This window comes from Ovis aries, chromosome 1, assembly GCF_016772045.2.
Source record: "Ovis aries strain OAR_USU_Benz2616 breed Rambouillet chromosome 1, ARS-UI_Ramb_v3.0, whole genome shotgun sequence".
In the NCBI taxonomy this organism is placed as follows: domain Eukaryota; kingdom Metazoa; phylum Chordata; class Mammalia; order Artiodactyla; family Bovidae; genus Ovis; species Ovis aries.
The window spans coordinates 220,031,478-220,054,945 of record NC_056054.1 but is presented as its reverse complement, the minus strand read 5'-3'; the positions used below and the strand labels follow the sequence as shown (position 1 = coordinate 220,054,945).

Sequence of the window (23,468 nt, the reverse complement as noted above, 5' to 3'; positions counted from 1 at the left end):
CCCGCTTTCACTCCGTTAAGAGTCCCTGCTTGATCCCTGGGCACTGGCTTTATGACTACATTTGGGAAGAGATCAAGAAGAAGGTGAGAATGTCGCTAGTGGCTGTCCACCTGTTTGTAACAGCAGATTTTCTCAAACATCAAAACGGGACACCAGCAGCAATCCAAGAGGACCCCAAGTGTGTCATAGGCTGGATGGGCCTTCAGTCTACACACGCACACATGCAGTTGAAATACAGGGCTGACTTTTAAAGGAATTCAGTTTATAACCTTAAGGACAGTGTCTCCTGTGCCTTTGCTGTGTGACTGTAAGTTACGTAACTTTTGCAGGCCTCAATTTCTTCACTTGTTGAACTGAGTTAAATATAATGCCTACCTGCCAGGTTGTTATAAGGCTTAAATAAGATACCCGCATGAAGAGTTTCACCTAGTACTGACACATGACAAACATTAGTTGAGTGTCAGCTCTTATAACTATAATGATGAGAAGAATCATCTAAGCTTACATGGTATCAACTCATCGTTATCCATATTCTAAATTCTAAAGTCTCTCCTCGTGTCACATTAATCTACCAAAGATCACTCGGACTACACACATCATGGTTTGCCATGACAGACCCTCGTCTATCATAATTTACTGTCAGGGAGCGTGATCAAACAAAACTGCTGATGTGGAAATCACTTATCAAGTGTCATCAAAGGCACTGCCATGTTAAGTTGTTTAAAATTTCTATGAGAGATGTCTTCTAAATACTAACTGGTACCAAAAACACTGCTCTCTCTCGCTCTCCGTGTTTCTGTCTCTGTCTCTCTCTCACCCTCCAGGATACTGGTAGACTCTCTCTTCTGATGACAAGAGCCCCAGAACTGACTGCACTTCTCCTTTTGTTCTGGATCCCAGATGTTCAGACCAGCCATCAGGCTTGACCTGTCTGAGTATGCAGAACTCACATACAAGTGTCCTCCTATTTTCCCCGGTTCTGATTTCTTGATAAAATTTTACTACACATGGACTGAGTTTCAAAGAAGGGTATAAATATAGAGTAGACATAAGGTAACATGCCTTTTAAGCCTCTCACTAAAATTAAATGAACTAAATTATGTGAAGTATGCCAAGGTCAGGCACCTAGAGAATACTTACAATGTATTCCTATTATTTTGGAATACCATTATTAACCTATTATTTTGGAATACTGAGAGACAAAGCATAGCAAAAGAAAAGTGCAGAAAGTCCAAAGGACCTATCACACAGCAGATTTCTATGATGATGTTTTACATAAAACCAGGAAATTGTTTGGCACAGTACAATTAACTAGATTATAGAAAACCTTACTCTGATTTCATCTTTGTTTATGTAAGCATCATGTACCTTTTAAAACCAAATCTCACACTTCAAACTTATTCAGGACCTGAATAGGTGATTGTAGAATATGCGGTTGCCCTTTTTCAGAACTCATATATACTCAGAAGTGATGTATTTCATTTCATATTACTATGAAAATACCTGATGCTGGTATTTATGGTGGTTAGCATATATTGAAGGTTTGCCATGTACCAGTAACTGTATTAGGTGCTTTGCATAATTTAATCCTCATACCACCTCTATAAGGTTAATACTTTTTATGAATATCCCACTTTTACAGATGAGGACAATTAAGTCTGGAGATTTATACAACTTGCCAATGGTCATAAAACTAGTCATTGATTCACCAGGGCAGGCAGACTTCAGAGCCTGAGCTTTTTGAAGTGACTATTAGTGATCAACAGAGTCTTTGTGTCGCAGTGGAGATCTGGAAATCTATCACTGTGACTGGGGAGCACTAGTGGCATTCTGTGGGTGGGGTCAGAGATACTAAAAGTCTCACAATGCACAAAAAGAACTGTCTTGCCCAACAAGACCAATATGCCCCATTGAGAAACACTAAGTGTTCTTTACTGTTTCCCTAAACAAACCCAGAGAGATCAGTGTGAAATATCATAAAAGAAGTAGCTGGTAAAACACCACATGTAATATAAATAAATCACCAAGCAAACAAAAGTCTCTTGTTCCATTCAAACATTAATATGAGTATTCATTTCCATGCACACTGGCTCATTAGGTTTCCAAATACCTTTTAGCTTAGAAAGCTCTTGTTCTTTCTCCTGCTGCAGCTGCAGGTATCTCTGCTTGTGGTCATTAAATGTCCTACTGAAGTCTTCTCCTTGTCTGCGGTGTTCCTCTTCCAAGTCGCTGTGTTGCTTCTTTAGCTCCTCGTGTTGACTCTGCGAAGATGAAAATTTGAGCAGGGATATACATTTGTAACTGAGCAGGACCCCATGGGGCTTTCCTGGGACAGGCCTACCCTGTATCCTCTGCTTTAGCTCCTCTCTGAATTACCTAGATAACAGTATTTGATGCCCTTTTCCTGAGTTGTTTTGTAGATGTGAAACCATCCCCCTGCCTTCCAAATGGAAGATGTTAACTGCTTGATGACCATGAGCATACAGCCTCAGGCCTCCTGGAGCCTAAGGACTGATAATGCTCACTCCTGTGACACCACCCTGCTACCTCACCATCAACCAATCAGACACTTGTGCACAAGCTGATCACAGACCCTGCAACCCCACTCCCTCACCTGGCTTTTAAAAATGCTCTGCCAAACCCTTGGGGGAGCCTGGGGGCTTTTTAGGGCATGAGCTACCAATCTCTTTCATGGCTCTGCAATAAACCCTGCTCTGCTCCAAACTCTGATGGTTTGGTTTGTTTGGCCTCACTGTGCGTTGGGTACAGAGAATTTGCACTAACACATTCTCTAAATCAGTCTGTCTCTCGATAGCACTGCCTTTCTCTTGTAAGAAAGAAAGCACAGATGAAGCAGGCTTCATTTTCCTGACTGCTTTTAATTTGTGCAGCTCTCTTCCATTTCCTTTCCATTTCAAATGAATAGTTTGGGATCATGGCCAAAAATAATTTTCTCCTTAATTTTTAACATTAATGTGAACAACAAGAAGTTGGAAGTTTACAAGAATGATGGAAAAGGAAAGGATCTGGGAAAATTCCCAGGGACTCAAGTTACTGTGGAAACTAGGCAAAGCTAATGGAAAAATGACCCCTCCATGGAGCCTCTAGACTGTTTTTCAATCTGATGTTTTCCCAGCCATGTTTTTTATTTCCCTTCTTTGATTATCAGCCTTTCTGGTAACCCAGTTTATAGAAGGGGGGAAAAAAAGACTTTTTTCCCTTTGGGGGAAGTAAAAAAAAATCGATTATTTGTAAAAATGATTCTTACTTATACTACTCTAGATTATAATACTGTAATCACAACCTAGATAAATTCTGTAGTCTCCAAATGCTTAACGTGAATGGGTGGTCTGCTTTAATTCACATATTGCTTTCCTGAGAATAGTAAAGATTCTGGTTTCAATAAAAGACATATACCCTACTGATACAGGAGGAAAGACAACGCCAAACAAAAAGCTGGGCACTGGTTGTTGGAGACAACAGCACAGACTTCCTGCTGTGTGGGTGGCATAATAGCCGCTGCCCACCTCTTCTGGCCTGACACAAACAGTGCATCTCTCTCTCTTTTCTTCAGTCTTCCTGACACACAACAATGAGTTTCATCCAAGAACCAAGGAAGGAATATCTTTAAATATAAATTGTGCTCCTGTGGTAGGTGGGCCACTTATGACACATTAGTAACAGGAAAACAGCATTCTAATACTTCTACTGCCTCCACTGTGTCTAAGATTACAAAAAAAGAAAAAATTTTTCAAGAAAAACCACTCTGAGAAATTAGATAAAAAACAAACGAAAATCCTTAAAGGATAAAGAACAAACTCAAAAATTAAGTGACCAGAGACCCTGATTTATAAGAAAATGAATAATGAGTTAAATATGTCCTTTGCTATCAGGTGATAAACACAATGGAGCATTACAATTATATATCACCTTCAGCCAAAAATGACTTTATTATACCATAGCTAAGCTAAGTCACTATCATGGTACAAATCAATTATCTGTAAACTTTCCTCAATCACGTAAGTTACTTAGTTAACCCCTTCATTCATTCATGAAAAACACCTCTAAATTACTCACCTTCAGCATCTGATGTTGAACATTCAATGCGCTATACCTGCTATTAGAATCTTGCTGTAAATTGAAAAGTAAATAATTAACAAAAAGATAACACATTTGGTTCTTTTTTGTTAAACAGAACTTAAAGCTCTTAATGAATGGTTTTCACTTGTTCATGTGTGTAAGTAAAAATGAATTCTAAGCTGGAGCCAGGATGCTTCTGAGGTCCTCTCTTTACTTCATAGCAGAAATGAAGTTTTACATTCCTCTAAGTTTGCTAGACTTTAATGATGAAAAAGCAGGGCGTGGAATTATAAAACAGCAGTTTGAAAGGGCCCTTGGAGGTGATTTACTTCCACTCTCATATTCAGAAGAAAAACTAAGGCCAGAGGCACAGGAGAGCTTGTCCTGAGACACAGGACTACATATGGCTGGTACCTTGTGCCTGGTGTTCCAATGGGAACAGGAGAGAAACCAGCAGAGACCAGGCCTCACAAGCTTAGAATGGGTTCCAGAAAGGGAGAGAAAAGGCACTTTCCTTCCTTGAGCTCCCATGGGTAAGAAATTCCACACACACTGTGTGTGTATACTCAGTCATGTCTGACTGTGATCCCAGTGACTACAGCCCTCCAGGCTCCTCTGTCCATGGAATTTTTAGGGCAAGAACACTGGAGTGGGTTGCCACTTCTCCCTCCAGGAGATCTTCCCTACCCAGGGATTGAATCCATGTCTCTTGCATCTCCTGTATTGCAGGCAGATTCTTTACTAGAGCGCCAGCTCACAGAGAGAAACAGAAAGGCTAAAGGAACAGGCCTAGGGCAAACGTCTCCTTTAGTAGCAGAGCCAGGACAGAACCCTGAGCCTTAGTGTCCAGCTGAACTCCGTGCTCCAGCAGTGTGTTCTTACGTACCAGTGGAGCATCTTCACATTTGGAGCTCACACATGTCCAGTCCTGGGCAGCCACAGCGGGTCAGTGTACAAACCACACCTGCCAGTTTTCTCTCCCCAGGCTGCTGTGTTTTTCCATCTTACGTGCCCCACCTCTTACTTTACACCATCGGCAGTATAAGCACAGCTTCATTTATTTCTTTCATGTTCTTGCAACTTCTAAAATGGACCGCATTTTTGCTTTAACACTTTTTTTTAATCATCACTTTACCACTTTAATTTGTAACATATTACATTACAAAATGCACAACAGAACACACATGATTTTGACTAGGTCTTAAAAATGCAAGTAAGAGTGAAAAGCCAGTAACCTCGTAGTTAGTCAAGGAACTGACTCTTCTCAGTTCTAATACCCCACAACACCAATGCTTTTGTCAACCAATACTTACACGTTTTTCTTACAGTAAGAGAAAAAAGTGTTTTTCCCTAGTTAATTTGGACTTAAAAACTTTTTTAAAATGTCGATATCATTTATTTATCCATTCATTTTACGGATGTTTTTGAACATTTGAACATGTGAACTCTAGGCCAGGTACTGTGTTAGACATTACACAGTAATGTCTCTGCAAGTGACAGTAACATTGTGCAAAGGCAAATCAAACTAAACATCACATTCTATAGAAAAGAGATTCTGCGGATGCATAAATAAATCAATCTCTTTATCGTGGAACATTAAGGATATTTTCAATTTATCACTATCGCCAATAATGCGATTAAGCAAAGGAAGGTAGGTTTTAAAGGAACAATTTTTAAAGTCTTCCTCTCAGAATTTTGGGGGAAGGAAGGAAGGAAAGGATGGAGGGAGATGTATTTCAGTCCTAATGATCAACAGAGTAAAATGTCTGGAGACTTTATTTCCCCCTCTGTCAAGTTTTGTGAAATAAAAAACTAAGGGAGGAAAAAAACAACTTACCCTTCCCTTATTTAGTGTTTCTTGTGCTTCTAATTTATAAACCAGAAAATCTAGAAAATACAAAATGGAGAACATAATTACATTAATTAACTCTATTAGTATAAGTTAATTCATTGTGGCATTTTTAAACATCTAAAAAAACAAGGGCACATTTTACTCAGACCTAAACAATCTACTTGATGATACACTTTATTTTGCCTTTTAATGCTTGAAAAGTTTTCCTCCATACCTTAAAGTTGTGAATCTTGTATCAACAAAATACACACTATAGCCAACTGACTAAAAGTGCACTTAAAGTGTGGACTTGGTGATGAACTCGCCTTGAAATGAAGGAGAAAAAAAACAAAACCATGCAGTGAACTTAAGGACAGAGATGATTTATGCCAGCCACTAGATGGCACCCTAAAATCATTCAGGACCTGAAAAGGAACGCAGGCCATGGAAACCATTTAACGCTCTTAAAGCTTTATTATCCACTAGATGGCTCTACAAAATCACTCTGCATTTGAAGACAAGCAAAATCCAAACCCTATCAGAGCATTTTAATAATCTTAAAACTTCTCAGTAAAACATTCCAGCTCACACTGTCCTCCTCTGTTCTCCCTCCTTCTACCCCACACCAAAGTAATCAGACAAAACACCACTTCAATCTAATATTTAACCAAAAAGTTGAAAATGAAAATAAGAATGCAGGTAACTTCAAATCACAAGCTATACAAAGTCCATGCTTTTTAGAAAAATTCTGATAAAAATCAACAGCATTGATTTTTATTTAACACCTGTGCTAAATGTTAACTTTTCAAAACAAACCAATCGGCTATGCCAATAAAGTCTTTAGCACAAGAGAAAAACAGGTCTGTAACTTAAAAGATGTCATGCAATGAGATCGAAATCGATTATGCTATAAATGCGTATATACATATATATATGTATATTCTGGACCGCATGGTATTACTTTCCCATATGTCTGTTAACAGATGTTAATAACATATACAGTATTCAAATGAAAAACTGTGTGCTATTTCTGGTATATGAATGACCTCAAAGAGGCACAAACTAAATGAAAAATTCTAAATCCAATCTTGAGCAGGAATTATTTTGTTGCACGATGTATAGCATATTGCTTGACTGACTTTGGGTGATTTGAAAAATTTCTAAGCAAGAAAACAGTAAAGCAAGTACAATGTACTTCAAAGAAGAGCATAAAAAATGTAAAACACGAATGATATTATTTACTTACCTTCCTTTGCTTTCTTATGCTCAAGTCTTTCCTTTTGCAAGGATTTCTCCAATCTTGATCTGTGTTCATACACAACTGGAAAAAAAAAAGTTGAAAACTTTTCTTCAATAAATCAGAAATTCTAAAGTAAAATCAACATCAATTTTCAAAACAGGAAGAAGATAGTTTAGGGTCCTTTCACTATTAAAATGAAAATACGCGCCTTTAATCTGCGTGAAAGATGAAAACAATAATAGGCGTAATGCTCAACTGACTCCTATATGGTCTGCCCCTCTGTAGAAACAACACTGTGGAAGAGGCTTCCACCTTCTTGGACAGTTCCTTGTTCTCCTGCTTCTGGAATGCGAGTCTCTGTGGGGTTCCCTGTCTCCCGCTGGATGAGCATGTCCACTCTCCACACTTCAGCCACCATCTGCACAGCATTTACCCCCATCTGTGTGTCCAGCTCCCACCTCACTTTCAGGCACTAGGAGAGTATTTACACCCAGAGATCCCATAAGTGCTCCCAAGTCAACATGAGCTGACAGTGAATTAGAGCTGCCTGACACAGGTTCCACCCCTGACTTGGGAAGATCACCTAGAGTAGGAAATGGCACCCACTCCAGTATTCTTGTCTGGAAAATTCCAGGGACAGAGGAGCCTGGCGGGCCACAGACCACCGTGTCACTGAGTTGGACAGGACTGAGCACAGCACAGCAGCGGAACGAGCTGAGCAAGGGTGGATGTGGAAAGCTCAGCAGCATACCAAGGTTTGCTGAAAAAGGAGGTGTATTCCCCATGTCAGAGAAAATGCAGGCGAGAGGGCCACAGAGACGAAGGAGGGAGACTGTCCCCACTGAAGAGCCTATAACCTGTGCCATGCCTGCATGTTCAGCTGTGTCTGACTCTGCGACCCCGTGGACTGTAGTCTGCCAGGCTCCTCTGTCCATGGAATTTTTCAGGCAAGAAAACTGGAGTGGGTTGCCATTTCCTACTCCAGGGGATCTTCCTGACCTGGGCTCAAACTTGCATCTCTGGCTGGGCAGGCGGATTCTTCACCGTTGAGCCACCTGGGAAGCCCACAGGATTGAGATCTGCCATGGCAGGAAACCCAAGGCAAGCTGATGTCGTGCCACAGGACCTTCCTGCACTTTACCAAGCCCACCTCCCCAGTCTATCCTGAAGAAGTGGGAGTTGCCTGGTGAGGGGAGGAAGGAGTGCTGATGATTTAGGGGGAAAACAGAGGGAAGCCCCTGGGTACTTCCTCCCTCACTACAGGCTTCACATCTCCAGGAAATAGGAGCTGCAAGAGAAGTTTTATCTTTAATTAAAAAAAAAAAAAGTATTATTATACTGGACTAGGCCAGATATTACTAAACCAAGACTGTATTTATGGATAAAAGTTATTGAGAAAAAAAAATATATTTTTAATCTGAGAGAAGGTGATACAAAGTAGTGAAGTCTGTCTTAGATTTCATGCAGGGACAGAAAACTCAAGCCCACAGAGTAGTGGTTGGAACAGGGGAGAGAAGGAGAGGATAAACCAAGTTTCTGATGTGCCCTTTAATCCTGTTTGCTCAGCATTATGGTCACAGATGATCTCACTCCCTGGCAAGCTCAGCCAAGCTTGCCACTGGGTTCTTTTTACCACCTCCAGCTCTTCACAGCTACCTAAGATACAATTCAATTGTCAACCACTGACTGACCCTTCGTGTGTCAGTTCAGTTCAGTCAGTCATGTCCAACTCTTTGTGATCCCATGAACCACAGCATGCCAGGCTTCCCTGTCCATCTCCAATCCAGGAGTTTATCCAAACTCATGTCCGTCGAGTCGATGATGCCATCCAACCATCTCATCCTCTGTCTTCCCCTTCTCCTCCTGCCTTCAATCTTTCCCAGCATCAGGGTCTTTTCCAAGGAGTCAGTTCTTCACATCATGTGGCCAAAGTATTGGAGCTTCAGCTTCAGTCTGTTCAATGAATATTCAGGACTGATTTCCTTTAGGATTGACTGGTTTGACCTCCTTGTAGTCCAAAGGACTCTCAAGAGTCTTCTCCAACACCACAGTTCAAAAGCATCAATTCTTTGGTGCTCAGTTTTCTTTATAGTCCAACTCTCACATCCATACACGACTACTGGAAAAACCATAGCTTTAACTAGATGGACCTTTGTTGGCAAAGTGTGTACAACTGCCCCAAACTGCTGGCCACTCAAAAGTTGCCACGGTCACAGCAATCCCCTCCCTGACCCTCTTCCCCACCTTTCCCCACTGCCTGTCCCCCACCCCCTGCCAGGTACCAGCTATGGGTGTCCTTCTTCCAATATGGCCATCATCTCCAAGGTCCTTCTCCTTCTCCCAACGCTGCATCTCTCATCTTGCCTCCCATGTACAGCTGCTACTGCCAGGGCTCCATCTGTGACTCCCACAGCCCCTACTCCTCTGCTCACACCTCTGCTTACTTCTCAGTCCACGACTGCTAAAATGCCTGCCACCACCCAGACTGGCCTGGTGTTGTCTCCTTTGGCCTGCCCCAAACTCATCTTCCCTCTCGTCTCAGCCTCCCAACAGTCATCCAAATAACGACCTGCCCCATTTCCTTTCTCCACTTTGGTCCCTATTTTCTTTACAGATGATCCTTCAATCTCCTCCAATGCTGTTAGTATAAAGGGATCTCATCCAACTCCACTTTACCCAGCACCGTGATATGAGTAGAAATGCAACGTGAATAGACATGGGCCTTGGCCTCAAGAAGCTCTAGTCTAACAAGGGAGATATATTCAGTAATTTTAAATAATCAGAACTAACTGCATTTGGCATAATAAAAGCATATTTAAGCCCAGTGAAAGAGAAGGGTGAGCTCTGGAAGGAAGGGGAGTGAGGGAAGACTCCTGGCTGGTTTTGAGAGTGAAGAACAATTAGGTAGGTGGCGGGGCCACAGGAGAAAGGCATTCCTGGAAGACACCACAGGGACAAAGGTGCAGAGGTGATGAGACTGGACCAAAGGTGGTTGTTTTCCAAAAAGCTGGTTCCAAGTCCACTGCTGAGAAATTACATTGCTTTTCAAACATATAGGTGTATAGTATATACGTTTCTTGGCCAATTTCTAAAAGTCTATTAAAACCAAGAGTTTCCTTGGATTGGTGCTAATGCTACCATCTTGAATGACATTTGGAATGAGACATGGAAAACAAAGATTAGTGCTGTGGAACCTCACCAAGCCAAGCCCAGAACTGTGTGCTCACAGTCTTTGAAATTTTCAGTCAGGTGGGAGAAGCCTACAGGGAAACATAAATTACAATGTTGTCATGATACACACAGGTGAGAACAGGATGCCAGGAGAGCATCTAAGCTCCAAGCTGGTAGAAAAAACACTCCCTCATCTCCAAGCCACTGGCCAAAGTGCCCACGGTCTGGGCAGTGGCTCACAGGAACATAAACATGCCAGGTAATAGGGCTTAAATATACCTTTATTATGCTAAACGGGTGCACTAACTGGACATATCATGGACAATTTCAGCAAGCATGTGCATCACTTTCAAAGAAAGGTGAGCAGGCACTGTAGTCAAGATCTTGCTCTAAAGGAAGCGAAGTGGCAGCAGGGGTCCTGAGTCCAGGGGCTCCTGAATGGAGGTCAGCACCTCTAGGGGAAGACAATCCAGGCTAGCAACACCCAAGATAAAAACAACAAAAAACCCAGCAGCAGCAGCGCAGTCAAGAAAACATCTGTGAGGGAACTGTTAGTCACCATCCCCAGACACCTCAGACTCTAAATATGAACGATTACCATGGGAAGGTAAGAATGTGGGAAAACGCTGCATTTACAAATTATAATCCTGTGAAATTCTTGACAATAAAATACAGCAGCATCACTCAACATTATGTGGTACTTGGTCATCATGTAATGCTTATCTTTGGTTTAGGAAGCAGAAAACACTTCTGCATCTGCAGAAATGCATCTTCATTGGGGTGGAGGATCCACAGGGAGTTGGTGGATAGGGTGAGGAGAACTGGGGGATGGGGGAGACATGGTTCTGCGCTTTACTCTCTTCCCTGCGATTCAGTCAGGAGGATAACATGCAAACAGCTGGTACAAAGTACCCATCGACCAAACTTAATCACACAGCTGTCTGACAATTATGTGCAGAATGGGAATTTACACATTTGACGTTTAAATTCTAGCTTGTCTCAACAGCTAGAAGATTCTAGGATACATGAAAGTTAGAAACTTTCATAAATAACCTGAAGAGATGCTATACAATGTCCACAAAGAGGCGAATATATCTGTGGATTACAGTCCACAATCAAAGGTCTTAGGAAATCTGAGGCATGATCATGAATACATAAAATGGCATCATTCATAGCAAAACCTAAGGCAAGAGAAATGCGTTTTTGCAAACTGCAGCAGAAAAAAGATGTGGTAAACAGGAATAGAGGGTATGGGTAGAAACCATGATGTAACTGTACTATTAATATTAACTTACTCAGAATTGGTCAAGCCATTATTAAAGCACCAGCTTCTCAGTTCAGTCGCTCAGTCGTGTCCGACTCTGCGACCCCATGAATTGCAGCATGCCAGGCCTCCCTGTCCTGATATATAACCTAAGAATTCAGAAATGGTTTGAGGGTTGCAGAATATTACTGAGGAGGCAGGTGAGAGAATGGAACAGCAGTGACTGACAGAAGGTTGGAGAAGTGCTCAAAAAAAGGAAAACAAACTGAAAAGGAACATTCAGTTCAGTTCAGTCACTCAGTCGTGTCCAACTCTTTGCGACCCCATGAATCGCAGCACGCCAGGCCTCCCTGTCCATCATCACCCAGAGTTCACTCAGACTCATGTCCATCGAGTCCGTGATGCCATCCAGCCATCTCATCCTCTGTTGCCTCCCTTCTCCTCCTGCCCCCAATCCCTCCCAGCATCAGTCTTTTCCAATGAGTCAACTCTTTGCATGAGGTGGCCAAAGTACTGGAGTTTCAGCTTGAGCATCATTCCTTCCAAAGAAATCCCAGGGCTGATCTCCTTCAGAATGGACTGTTGGATCTCCTTGCAGTCCAAGGGACTCTCAAGAGCCTTCGCCAACACCACAGTTCAAAAGCATCAATTCTTCAGCGCTCAGCCTTCTTCACAGTCCAACTCTCACATCCATACATGACCACAGGAAAAACCATAGCCTTGACTAGACGGATCTTAGTCGGCAAAGTAATGTCTCTGCTTTTGAATATGCTCTCTAGGTTGGTCATAACTTTTCTTCCAAGGAGTAAGTGTCTTTTAATTTCATGGCTGCAGTCACCATCTGTAGTGATTTTGGAGCCCCCAAAAATAAAGTGTGACACTGTTTCCACTATTTCCCCATCTATTTCCCATGAAGTCATGGGACCAGATGCCATGATCTTCGTTTTCTGAATGTTGAGCTTTAGGCCAACTTTTTCACTCTCCTCTTTCACTTTCATCAAGAGGCTTTTTAGCTACTCTTCACTTTGTGCCATAAGGGTGGTGTCATCTGCATATCTGAGGTTATTGATATTTCTCCCAGCAATCTTGATTTCAGCTTGCGTTTCTTCCAGTCCAGCGTTTCTCATGATGTACTCTGCATATAAGTTAAATAAGCAGGGTGACAGTATACAGCCTTGACGTACTCCTTTTCCGGCTGAGAAAACCATGTTAGGTAAAGGAAAGTGAGAGTAAAAATTAACCCTTATAACTGGAAATTCTAGTGAGAGAGAGAAGAGGCAGGTGGTAATGTAACGATCAAAAGCACACACTCTGGTGTCTGGGTTCAAGTTCATGATCCAGTCCTTACAGGGCAAGATGCTGAACTTCTTTGCATTTCAGTTTCCTTATATGGCACATGGGAATAACAACAGTGCCCATCCCTTTGGGTGGCTGTCAGGGCTAAATGAGTTAATTTACATCAACTGCTTCAAACACTGCAGGGCACAGAGCAAATGCTAGAAAATACTAAAATATTTTTCATCTGTCTGTGATGGCTTAAAAGTGTCAGAAAATGAGTCAGGTGATTCCCTGAGCTCTTTCAACCCTACAATTAAAGTCTAATAATAACAAAGCAATTAAACATACACACACATATACATATGAATTGAGAGACTTGAACAACAATAAAATATTGGTCTCAGTTTCTTGTTACTTAAAAAAAATTTCCCTTAAAAGGGGGGAGAGGGTTGTGAATATACTTTCTAATAGTTTAGAAAAACTTTTAAGCCTATTTTTAATAAAACTCGAAGGGCAGCAAAACAGACCAGATGGAATCTTTGTATTCTTACAGTTCTAGAAAATGTCCGTATCAATTAAACACATACATATACCCACACTACCTTTAATTCTTTAACACACATTCTCCAGGCTTTGCGGCTGGTGATTTATCTAGGTAGGTTTATTGTTTCGCTTAGGAGGAGGATTGCTAATCAATCCTTGTCACTTATCTCTATTTTTCTATTTATACTCTGAAGTCAAGGGCATCAGTCAAGATGAAATCATACTGTTAGAACTTTTGCAGCAAAAAATGTGTATAGTGAATATGCTCAAAGCACCAAACAGGTTCCAGGAAAAATAATTTTAAAAATAATGGTTCAATCTTGGCATTCAAGATCGCTAATGCAGACCAATACTGTAACCAGGACAGGATGTGAATCACAAGAACTCACAAGAAAAAGATGAAAACCCACAAGACTCATCATCTCCCCTGCTTACTGACAAGGAGTTTAATATTTTCCATGCAGTAAAGAATGGAAAGAGTTTTTATACCTCTCTCAACACACTCAAGAGTTTAAAAACATGCCAGCTTCCTACAGCAATTTTCCATTTTAACTGACTTCTATTTGAAAGGCAAAGAGAAATTAGCTGTCCTCTGTCTATGGGACTTCCCAGGCAAGAATACTGGAGTGGGTTGCCATTTCCTTCTCCAGGGGATTTTCCTGACCCAAGGATCGAACCCACATCTCCTGTGTCTCCTTCACTGCAGGTGGATTCGTTACCTCTGAGCCACCTGGGAAGCCCGTGTATACCCACTTAAGGGCAAAACATACCATCTATAACACTTCAGGGTAAACTGCTTCCACTCAGAATTAGAAAGCAACACTTTAAACAGAAAACACTGCTAAGCATTTTAACACCTTAAGCCAAGAGAGGGCAATGTTTCTTTGGAATTTCTGTGAAATTGTGTTCAGTCCTGATGATAACAGAAAATTTTATCTTTATTTAAAAAACAAACAAACAACTGAGTCTTGGTAGGACAGGCACACTGTTCAACTTGTGAAAGCACTGACTTGTGTCTGTATCATTTTAATTGCTTCCATTTCACTACCATCTCCAGGCCAACCACTGGCAACAAGAAGAACCAAGAGATATGGGGCATCAAGTGCCGACTGTCACTGGAGAAGCCCAGTTGTCTATGAAGCCTCTATTGCAAGATGGTGTCTCCTCTTTTCTTTGAACAGGGAAAGCAAGCAGGAAGCCCAATTGTTGAGAGCTCAGCTATTTTTATTCTTGGTTTTCTGTTGTCTTCCTTCTACAAGTATATTAGAGAACCACTGGAGACAGAAAACTAGGAAGTGATGCTTTTTAGAAATGACTATGAAAGCTTGTATCACTGCTATACCCCTAAGAGCCTCAGCTCTACACTTTTTGAAATTTTAGGGAGAGTGAGCCTATAACTTCAAAATACCTTAAATAGCAAAATTTGAACCACATCTTCCAAGTGTCATTCTTCACAAATCTACTTAGAATCAAGCTTTAAAATCACCACCAGCAAATCATTTTTGTAGCCTATATGACAACTGAACATTCTTCTATTTAATTTTTCAGCACTGCTTTATTATAAGACATAGGTTGCAAAAAATAATAAGCTATTTGTATTGTAAGCTGAAAAGAATGAGAATCATAGAGTAGATCTGCAGCAATCTCTTCTGAAGATGGCAAGTAAACTAGACATTTCAACTGTGCCCTCAGATTCGCAATCAGGTTGATGGAAACAAATAGCCCCAGGTCATTCACCTTAAAACCTAAGTAAAGAAACAAACAGTGGGCCAACCAGAGGTGTAGAGTTGGTATAGAATTTAAAGGCTCAAAAGACAGTTTTCTGTGACAGTTAACCTGGGGTATCCTCTAATGCACATTAATGAAGTCTCCTTTATGTACAGTTGGGAAGGTCCCCTGGAGGAGGAAATGGCAACCGACTCCAATATTTTTGCCTAGAGAATCCCATGGACAGAGGAGCCTGGCGGGCTACAGTCCATAGGGTCGCAAAAAGTCGGACACGACTGAGCAACTGATATATTATCATTTTACAGGTGATAAAAGTTAAAATGAACAAGTCTGTGCTCTGATAATTGTGGCTGAAGATCTTTAAGATAGCAAGACAAATGACATAAAAGGAAAATCAACTGAAATCATCACAGTTCTCAAGACACAATACTTTTGAGGTTTCATTTTAGTTTGGATTTTTAGGCCTAAAATCATTGTTCTTTATCTTTAAGAACATTTTTGATTGTGTTTCTAATTAGTCAGAAGCGGGGTGGAACTCCCCAACTTGCCTTCCTCTGCTGAACAAGTTAGTAATTTATACAAAGTCAACATCATCTTTTTTCCTTCTATCCTTCCCTTTCATAATTTAATTTCATATGAAGTCTAAGAAAGAATATCAAATATCTCCCTAGAAAACAACCCAAATAAAACAAGTACAAAGACAAAAGAAGGGGGACAATTATCACCATTTGGAGGATCACATAGGATCCCCCCACTTCAGTGCCTGGAAGGCTCTTCTTCAGTGTCTCCACCCCGATCTTCCCTCGAGGTCTTCTCAAGCTCTCTGCCCCCTCCCCATGACTCCACTAGGACCTCTAACCCCTGAACAGTTAAGTCCAGCTTTGGCTTTTCACCCATTCCGGTTTTACTTCTTCCAGTACAATTCCGCATTTCCAGTCTGCTCAACAGTGCATGTGTGAATTGAATTATTAAAGAACCCTGTCCTGTGGTTAGTTCCCTTTGCCAAATTACATCTTTGTATTGCAGGCCTGGGGGCAACACTTTCCAGTGGCTTCCTGTCATGCCTTGAATGAAGCCCAAAGCCTCACGAGGCTTCACTCCATTGTCCATCCTCTGCTCCAGCCACAGCAGCCTCATTATTCCCTGAACACACCAGCGAGCTTTCACCTCAGCATCTCACACTGCCTCTTTCTCGTGCCCCGCTGCTCCTCCTCACCTCCCTCAGATCTTCACTAAAAAGACACCTTCTCACCAACAACTTTCTTGGACAACCTAAGTTTGCAACCTGCTTCTCACCCTCAACGCTACTAGGGTCCTCCCCCACTTCATTTTTCTCCTTACTCTTTTAACTCTTTCTACTGTATTTTTTCCTTTATTTATTGCCTTGCCATCTCACCAGAACATAAGTTCAGACAGGACAAAAAATGTCTGGTTTGATTTATCCCTGTTACAGTGAATTACAGGCACTGAATAGGTAATGAATGAACAAATGAATGACTAAATGAATGGACTATATATGCCACGAAGGCTGGGATTGGCTGCTTCTCTTTCCTTCTCTTCTATATCCCCAACCCTTACTACCACTTCAGTTCCAACCCCCCAACTCCTAATATCTAGCAGGATTCAATAATACTTGTGAAATGATTGAATGCATTTAGAAGATAGGTCATTCTCTTCCTCATTTGCCTGCTACCCTTTAAGTCCCAGTATTTTTAACTGAATTTCCATATTTTTAGGCTCACTGACTCACACATCCCAGAGAACAGACAGGTAACAGAATAGATTAAATATACATATAGGCTCATAAGATTAGCGTTTAGTTAAATCACAGCCCTGAAATACAGACGCTTTCAGAAAGCCAAGAGGAAAAAAGGACAGTCTGATTAGGTATTTTTCTACTGCATGGCAATTGCTATACTATTTTTTTTTTAACTGCACAATAAACTTCCTATAATAGTTCACACAAGTGTCTATTTTTAAGTTTGCTAATGCATACAGTTTGTGAAGTTGTTTAAATGGAAATTTTAACCATGATTTGAATTGGTGCTTTACTGCCTTTCCTATTTGGAAAAAACTATACCCAAGCTTTCCCTCATGATACTATCTAACTGAGATTTGCCTTTTTTCAAATATGTACTGGCTGATTTAAGACATATGTCTTCACACAAGTCTTCTCCTTGGCATTCTTTCAAGTGGTGAGCTACTAATAATCATTCTTATTATTATAGGAAACCTACTCATTTTTCCTGAAATAATTCTTCTCTTAGGTGCTCAGAGGTATCACAGCCCAGCAGTATTCCAGGCACCTAGAGAGACACTAAAGTATAAGATTTACTCTTATAAAAAGTCTCTAATCAATAAATTTGGATTGGGAGAGGAGGTTAAGAAAGGTAAAACAGTAAGAAGACAATCCCAACCCAGGGATCGAACCTGGGTCTCCCGCATTGTAGGCAGATGCTTTACCATCTGGGCCACCAGGGAAGTCAAGAAGACAACTGGAGACAACCGAAGGCTAGACGTCCCTGGTGCCTCAGAAGGTAAGGAGTCCGCCTGCAATGCGGGAATCCTGGGTTCAGTCCCTGGGTTGGAAAGATCTCCTGGAGAAGGAAATGTCAACCCACTCCAGTATTGCTGCCTGGAAAATTCCATGGATGGAGGAGCCTAGCAGGCTACAGTGTATGGGATTGCAAAGAGTCAGACACGACTGAGAAGCTTCACTTTTGTTCTTTCTAAAGGCTCGGTGAGCCAGGATGACAGAATAACCTGCTGAGCCAGCAGATTTTTACACCTAATCTCTATGTAAGCTAAAAAAAAATTATCCTCCTGTCCCATGAAAAATGTAAAAGTTACATTCTTGAAGGCCTAAATAAGTACATATGAGCAAATATTGGCTTCTCTGGTGGCTCAGACAATAAAGAATTCACCGGCAATGCAGGAGACCCAGATTCTATCCCTGGGTCTGGAATATCCCCTGGAGAAGGAAATGGCAACCCACTCCAGTGTTCTTGCCTGGAAAATCCCATGGACAGAGGAACCTGGTGGGCTACATGGGGTTGTAAAACAGTCAGATATGACTGAGCAAATAACACTTCACATGCATATATATTAGAAACTTAAGAACTTACAGTAACAGAAGTTATTCTAAAATCAGATTAATAAAAATAGACCCTCCAAAGTAATATTCGTATCTAGAAATCAGATTTCAGATGGACTGCATCACAACACTTCAGGAAATAATGCATGACAAAGATGATTAGGTTTCTGGTATCCCAAAATTGAGGGCATATATGAATGCTCTTCGGATGGGCTAAAATATGCAAAAGCACACTGGTTTTTTCATGAACCTAAGAATTTACGCATAAACTTTCAAAATCTATGTGCTTGGACCAAACATGAAAGACATTTAATTTTCTTAAGTTATCTAGCTTCTTCATGGAAACCTGCCTCTATGGACACTTCAAGTAATGCCAACAAAGAGGGAAAATCCAGAACTCAAGTATCAACCCCCTTGTATAAACCTGTATCTAGCAGCACACCCACAACTCAGAAAGGGTGAGCTGGGCTGCAACTGGCTTCTTCAAATTGGTGCAGCAGTACATAAGCACTCCCCAAATCATCCAGACTCCCAGTGTCAAGTCTTCACTTCAAATGTGAGTGTCTGCAACATTTCTTGGGAAAGTCTTCATGAAAACCTGGCGTACTAAGAGATACTATGTAAAATCTCTTTATCTATTGCATCCTAACTATTTCATTCAACAAATCAAACAAATATTCACAGAGCATTTACTACTTTGGGAATATATCCTGAGCACAAGGGTAGAAAATACCATCTTTTCTACCATTCTCTCTACTCATATTCTGCAGAGAGACAAAAATAATGACACAGTCAATGGTATATAAGAAGTTAGTGAATGCCACGGGAAGAAATAGAAAGGGTAAAAGAGACTGGAGCTGTGGGAAGAATGGATCAAGTTTCACTTTTAAATACGGTGGTCAACATAGACTTCACAGAGAAGGAGCCAAGACTTGAAAAAAGTGGAGTTGGCCCTCCAGACTCCTCAGGGTAAGTGTTTCAGACATAAGGAACTGGAAGTGTGAAAGTCCTACAGCGAAAGCATATCTATTAAGCAGGGAGGCCAGAATAGCTGAGGCAGAGTAAGCCTAGAAGGTTAAAGGGTGAAGGTGGGGAAGAGGGCACATGGCAATGGGTCTTACAGAACCTTGTGAAGACTTGGCTTTTACTGAGAGAAACGGGGAGCCAGTGGAGAATTTTGAGCAGTAATGTGTGATGTTCACTTTTTAAAATAATGATCACTCTGACCACATGCATGCAAGATGCAAGTGGGGAAGCTAGTTAGTAGCAGGTTTCTGCAGTCATCCAGGCCCGAGTATAACGATAGGATAGAACGGTGCAGAAGCCTCAGCCAGTTCTGCATTTAAACTGAAGGTAAAACCAGTGCCTGTGATCAGCTGAGATGAGCAAAGTCACCATGGACTAGGGTTATGAGGAAGACCAGGAATAAGACTTTGGTGACTACAGAGTGATTTACTGGGCCTGCAGGGGTCAGTCTGGACTCCCAGAGGCAACATTTGTGTGGATGTTTCCTTCCAATGGAGGAAGGATGTTTCTTATCTAAAGGAGAGCAGCAGACAGAGACAGAAGACAGAGAACATGTGAAAGCACTGGGGCAAACACAAAAATAATGTTTGTAGTATTCCTCAGACTTCCCTGCAAGTAAGAAGAACCTGCAGTGCCTGTTCATCACACAGATTCCTGGGGCCCAGCTAGAATCTACTGAGTCAGGATTTCCTGGGAAGAGTCTTGATAATCCCAGGTGGCTTATAAGGTAAAGAACTTGCCTGCCAATGCAGGAGTTGCAGGAGACGTAGGTTAAATCACTGGGTCAGGAAGATCCCCTGGAAAAGGAAATGGCAGCCCACTCCAATATTCTTGCCCAGAGAATTCCAAGGACAGAGGATCCTGGTGGGCTACCGTTCACAGGGTCGCAAAGAGTCAGACATGACAAAAGCGACTGAGCACGCACGTGCCATCTATGGTGAGAGAAGGCAGGACCAGTTCAACCTCGCCTGTGGCAGTGGGAGACAAGCAGGTGGTTCCCGGAAGAGGGCAGGTGAGCACATTTTTGGGTGCTGGTAACATTGATTCCTGGCCTGATTCCACACTGTCTGCCTTGTGAAAATTCACTGAGCTATATATTTAGAATTCATGTACTTTTCTGAATGTATATTTATCTAAGATCATGGACTTACTATTTTCAGTTGTTGTTGTTTAGTCGCTCAGTTGTATCCAACTTTCTTGCAATCCCATGGGCTGTAGCACATCAGACTCCTCTATCCATGGGATTCTCTAGGCAAGAGTACTGGAGTGGGTTGTTATTTCCTTCGCCAGGGGATCCTCCTGACTCAGGGATCAAATCGGTGCTTATGTCTCCTGCATTGTCAGGCAGGTTCTTTACCACTGAGCTACAAGGGAAGTCCTATTTTGAGTTACATATTATAAGTGAAATTAATAGTGAAATAGAAAACATTCAGATAGATCACTTTTCCCCTCCATCTGTGTCACCCCAGCAGTTTGATTCAAATTCTTCACAGGCATGTCTGGCATCTGTGTCTGCATCACCTCAGGTCAGTATTTCAGTCCTCTGACAGTTTGCTAGAGCATACTCATCTTCACTAGAGGAACAGCATTTGTGAAATTTTCCATCTGATGCTGTCACTAGGTAAGTCCTAAGTCACAGATATTTGGTAAAAATTAGGAGAGCTGACATCTCTGTTTGTCTTGTAGGTGCAGATTCACGCTTTCAGTAGCCCTAGCTCCTGAACGTTTTAGGGGTGAAGGTTTTCCATTTTGTTTTTGCCTGGTGGGGGTAGTAAAAAGGCTTATGTATAAAGACATTTTGCATTTATAACTGTGAGATCACATTCCTGGGAATAAATGCCCACACTATCTTTAATGCTGCCACATCCTTTAAAAAAAAAAAAGATTTTGTCAAGTGCCCTCCATAAATATCTGGCCGCATTAAACAAGGTCATTTTGGGCGAATGCATCTTCCTCACACAGTGCTCCGCTGTTTAAAATAAAGCAATTGGGAAAGCACCCAGAAATAGCAGAGGCTTTGTACTCACACCAGTACAACGAGATCCCCTCTTTTCTGAGGAGTAATCTTGCAGTGTGAAGGGAATTTCACTTTATAATATTCAAGTATAAGCAGTAATCACTGACAGGGAGATGAAGGCACAGAAGCAAAATATATTTAAGAAATAAATGCAAAATGCCTGAGTGACTGACTCAAAGTGCGTTATGAAAGTGGATCCAAGGATGATGCAAAGATTTCTTCCTTATGCTCCTGTGCAAAAGGAGGGTCCAAGACCAAGGAAGACAGCAAGGGTTGTAGGAGGGGGGCAGGGTATCACGCATCTCATGGAGGACATGTTTAATGCCTGATATGGACACCAGAAGAGTACCAAAAAGTTTTAAGAATAATCAAGGAAACACTCAAGTGGCTGATAGCCAGAAGGTCAATGGTGGGAACATTTACATTACTATCACAAGTCTAAGAAGATGCAACACAAGGACCCCTATAAGGGAAACTCCCAGCCAACCCTCTACAGTTACCTCTTACTTTTCCTGACATTTTTCCACCACAAACTGCTTATCCCAATTACCACTGAGGGAACTTAAGAAGATAAGACACTGTGGGGACAAGATGAACACCAGATGTCTAAAACCTGCTTCACCAGTTTAATTGGAATTGTTAGTGATAACCTGCATTCTTTTTCCATTTTTTGACATTTTAAGCTCTCCTCTGAGATAGGAATATAATTAGTATAATTTCTTTTATTTTCTCATATTTGCTATAGAGCAATGAATATTTTCCTGATGGTTTGCTAGGAAGATCATATGCAACTCTAAATAAGAATATCTACTGTACTGAGGGCAACCCACTCCAATATCCTTGTCTGGAGAACCCCCATGGACAGAGGAGTCTGGCAGGGCTGCAAAGAGTCGGACACGACTGAGCAACTAACATACACACACATACATTGTGCTAAGATCCTGGGCACTGTCTGATGTAGGGTGAGGTTAAGAGTTTAATCTCTACTCACTGCACAGCACATAAAAGCCCTTCAGTAGAAGGATAAGTTCACTGGTTGAGACCCCCAAAGGTCAAATAAAAACATCCTCTTTTCAGCCTTTAAGAAAGGGTACAGTACATACATATCAGGACATCTGGATTTCAGCGTGATAGCAAGAGACTTTTGATCATGACACGACATGAGGAGGACACAGAGGGTTTTTCTGAAATTCTGGTGAGTAGGCCTTGAAATACTTCCATTATACTGGACTCCATCAGGTAAACGTAGTCACCTACATGACACCTAGCATGTGAGATCAGTGCCCACCTTCACCGTGGTCCCCAGAGGCTTCTGCAGGTCATCTGATGCCCCACACCTATTCTCCCAAAGGGATCTAAGCAAATCTCTACCCATGGTCTTATTTTAATACTTTATGTAGGGATTTGTCATTCCTACTAATCTGTAGAATTACTCATAAGAGAATCAAATCTGTGCAGTGTTACCTAGCCATGAGTCTGAGTACCTGCTGATGGTTTATGAAATGACTGAATGAAGAGAACTAGCAGGTTATGTTTACAATGTACTCTTCATATCAAGTATTTCATAAAATTTACCTACAAAACATGTAATTAGTTACATACCAAGATAGATTCATGTGAGTCCAGCTAAATTTGGTACAGTTGACTTATACCACTATAAACATAGAAATTCATTGGCAACCTCTAAAATTTTTCTGTGAGAGGTAGAGACAAAGTCTATATTGTTTAAATTAACAAAGTACACAGGGATTTTTGAAAGTACAGTAAAATCAACCAACAGTCCAGATCTGTCAGTAGAAAGGTGAATATGTGGATGCTAGTGAAGTCGCTCAGTCGTGTCTGACTCTTTGCGACCCCATGAAGTGTAGCCTACCAGGCTCCTCCACCCATGGGATTTCCCAGGCAAGAATACTGGAGTGGGTTGCCATTTCCTTCTCCAGGAGATCTTCTCGACTCAGGGACTGAACCCAGGTCTCCCTCATTGTAGGCAGACGCTTTACTGTCTGAGCCACCAGGGAAGTCCAAAAAGAAAAAGAAAAAAACTTTGATGATACCATCATTCTAATTAAAGTGAGACTTCCAGTTTCTTTTTTCCACCTATTTCATAGTTAGTAGGCATATTAAATCCACTGAAAATTACTTAAGTAGGACTGATATGAATTAACCTGAAAGAATTAATAAAGAGGAAGAAGGAAA

General features: G+C 41.4%; 1 protein-coding gene across 6 annotated transcripts in view; it reads right to left on the bottom strand.

The window, feature by feature from the left end:
• GOLIM4 (golgi integral membrane protein 4) overlaps positions 1–23,468 on the bottom strand; it is an 84,046-nt gene that overhangs the window by 28,611 nt on the left and 31,967 nt on the right. For 5 of the 6 annotated variants that reach the window (XM_042234842.1, XM_042234852.1, XM_004003185.5 and 2 more), the window contains exons 2-5: positions 7,158–7,232; positions 5,918–5,967; positions 4,078–4,131; positions 2,111–2,261 (exon numbers count right to left, since the gene is read on the bottom strand). In XM_042234842.1, coding sequence (XP_042090776.1) covers positions 2,111–2,261; positions 4,078–4,131; positions 5,918–5,967; positions 7,158–7,232 — 330 coding nt within the window. Of the gene's footprint in view, positions 1–2,110; positions 2,262–4,077; positions 4,132–5,917; positions 5,968–7,157; positions 7,233–20,406 lie in introns of all 6 variants that reach the window. The other variant, XM_060405180.1, reaches the window with a different exon arrangement.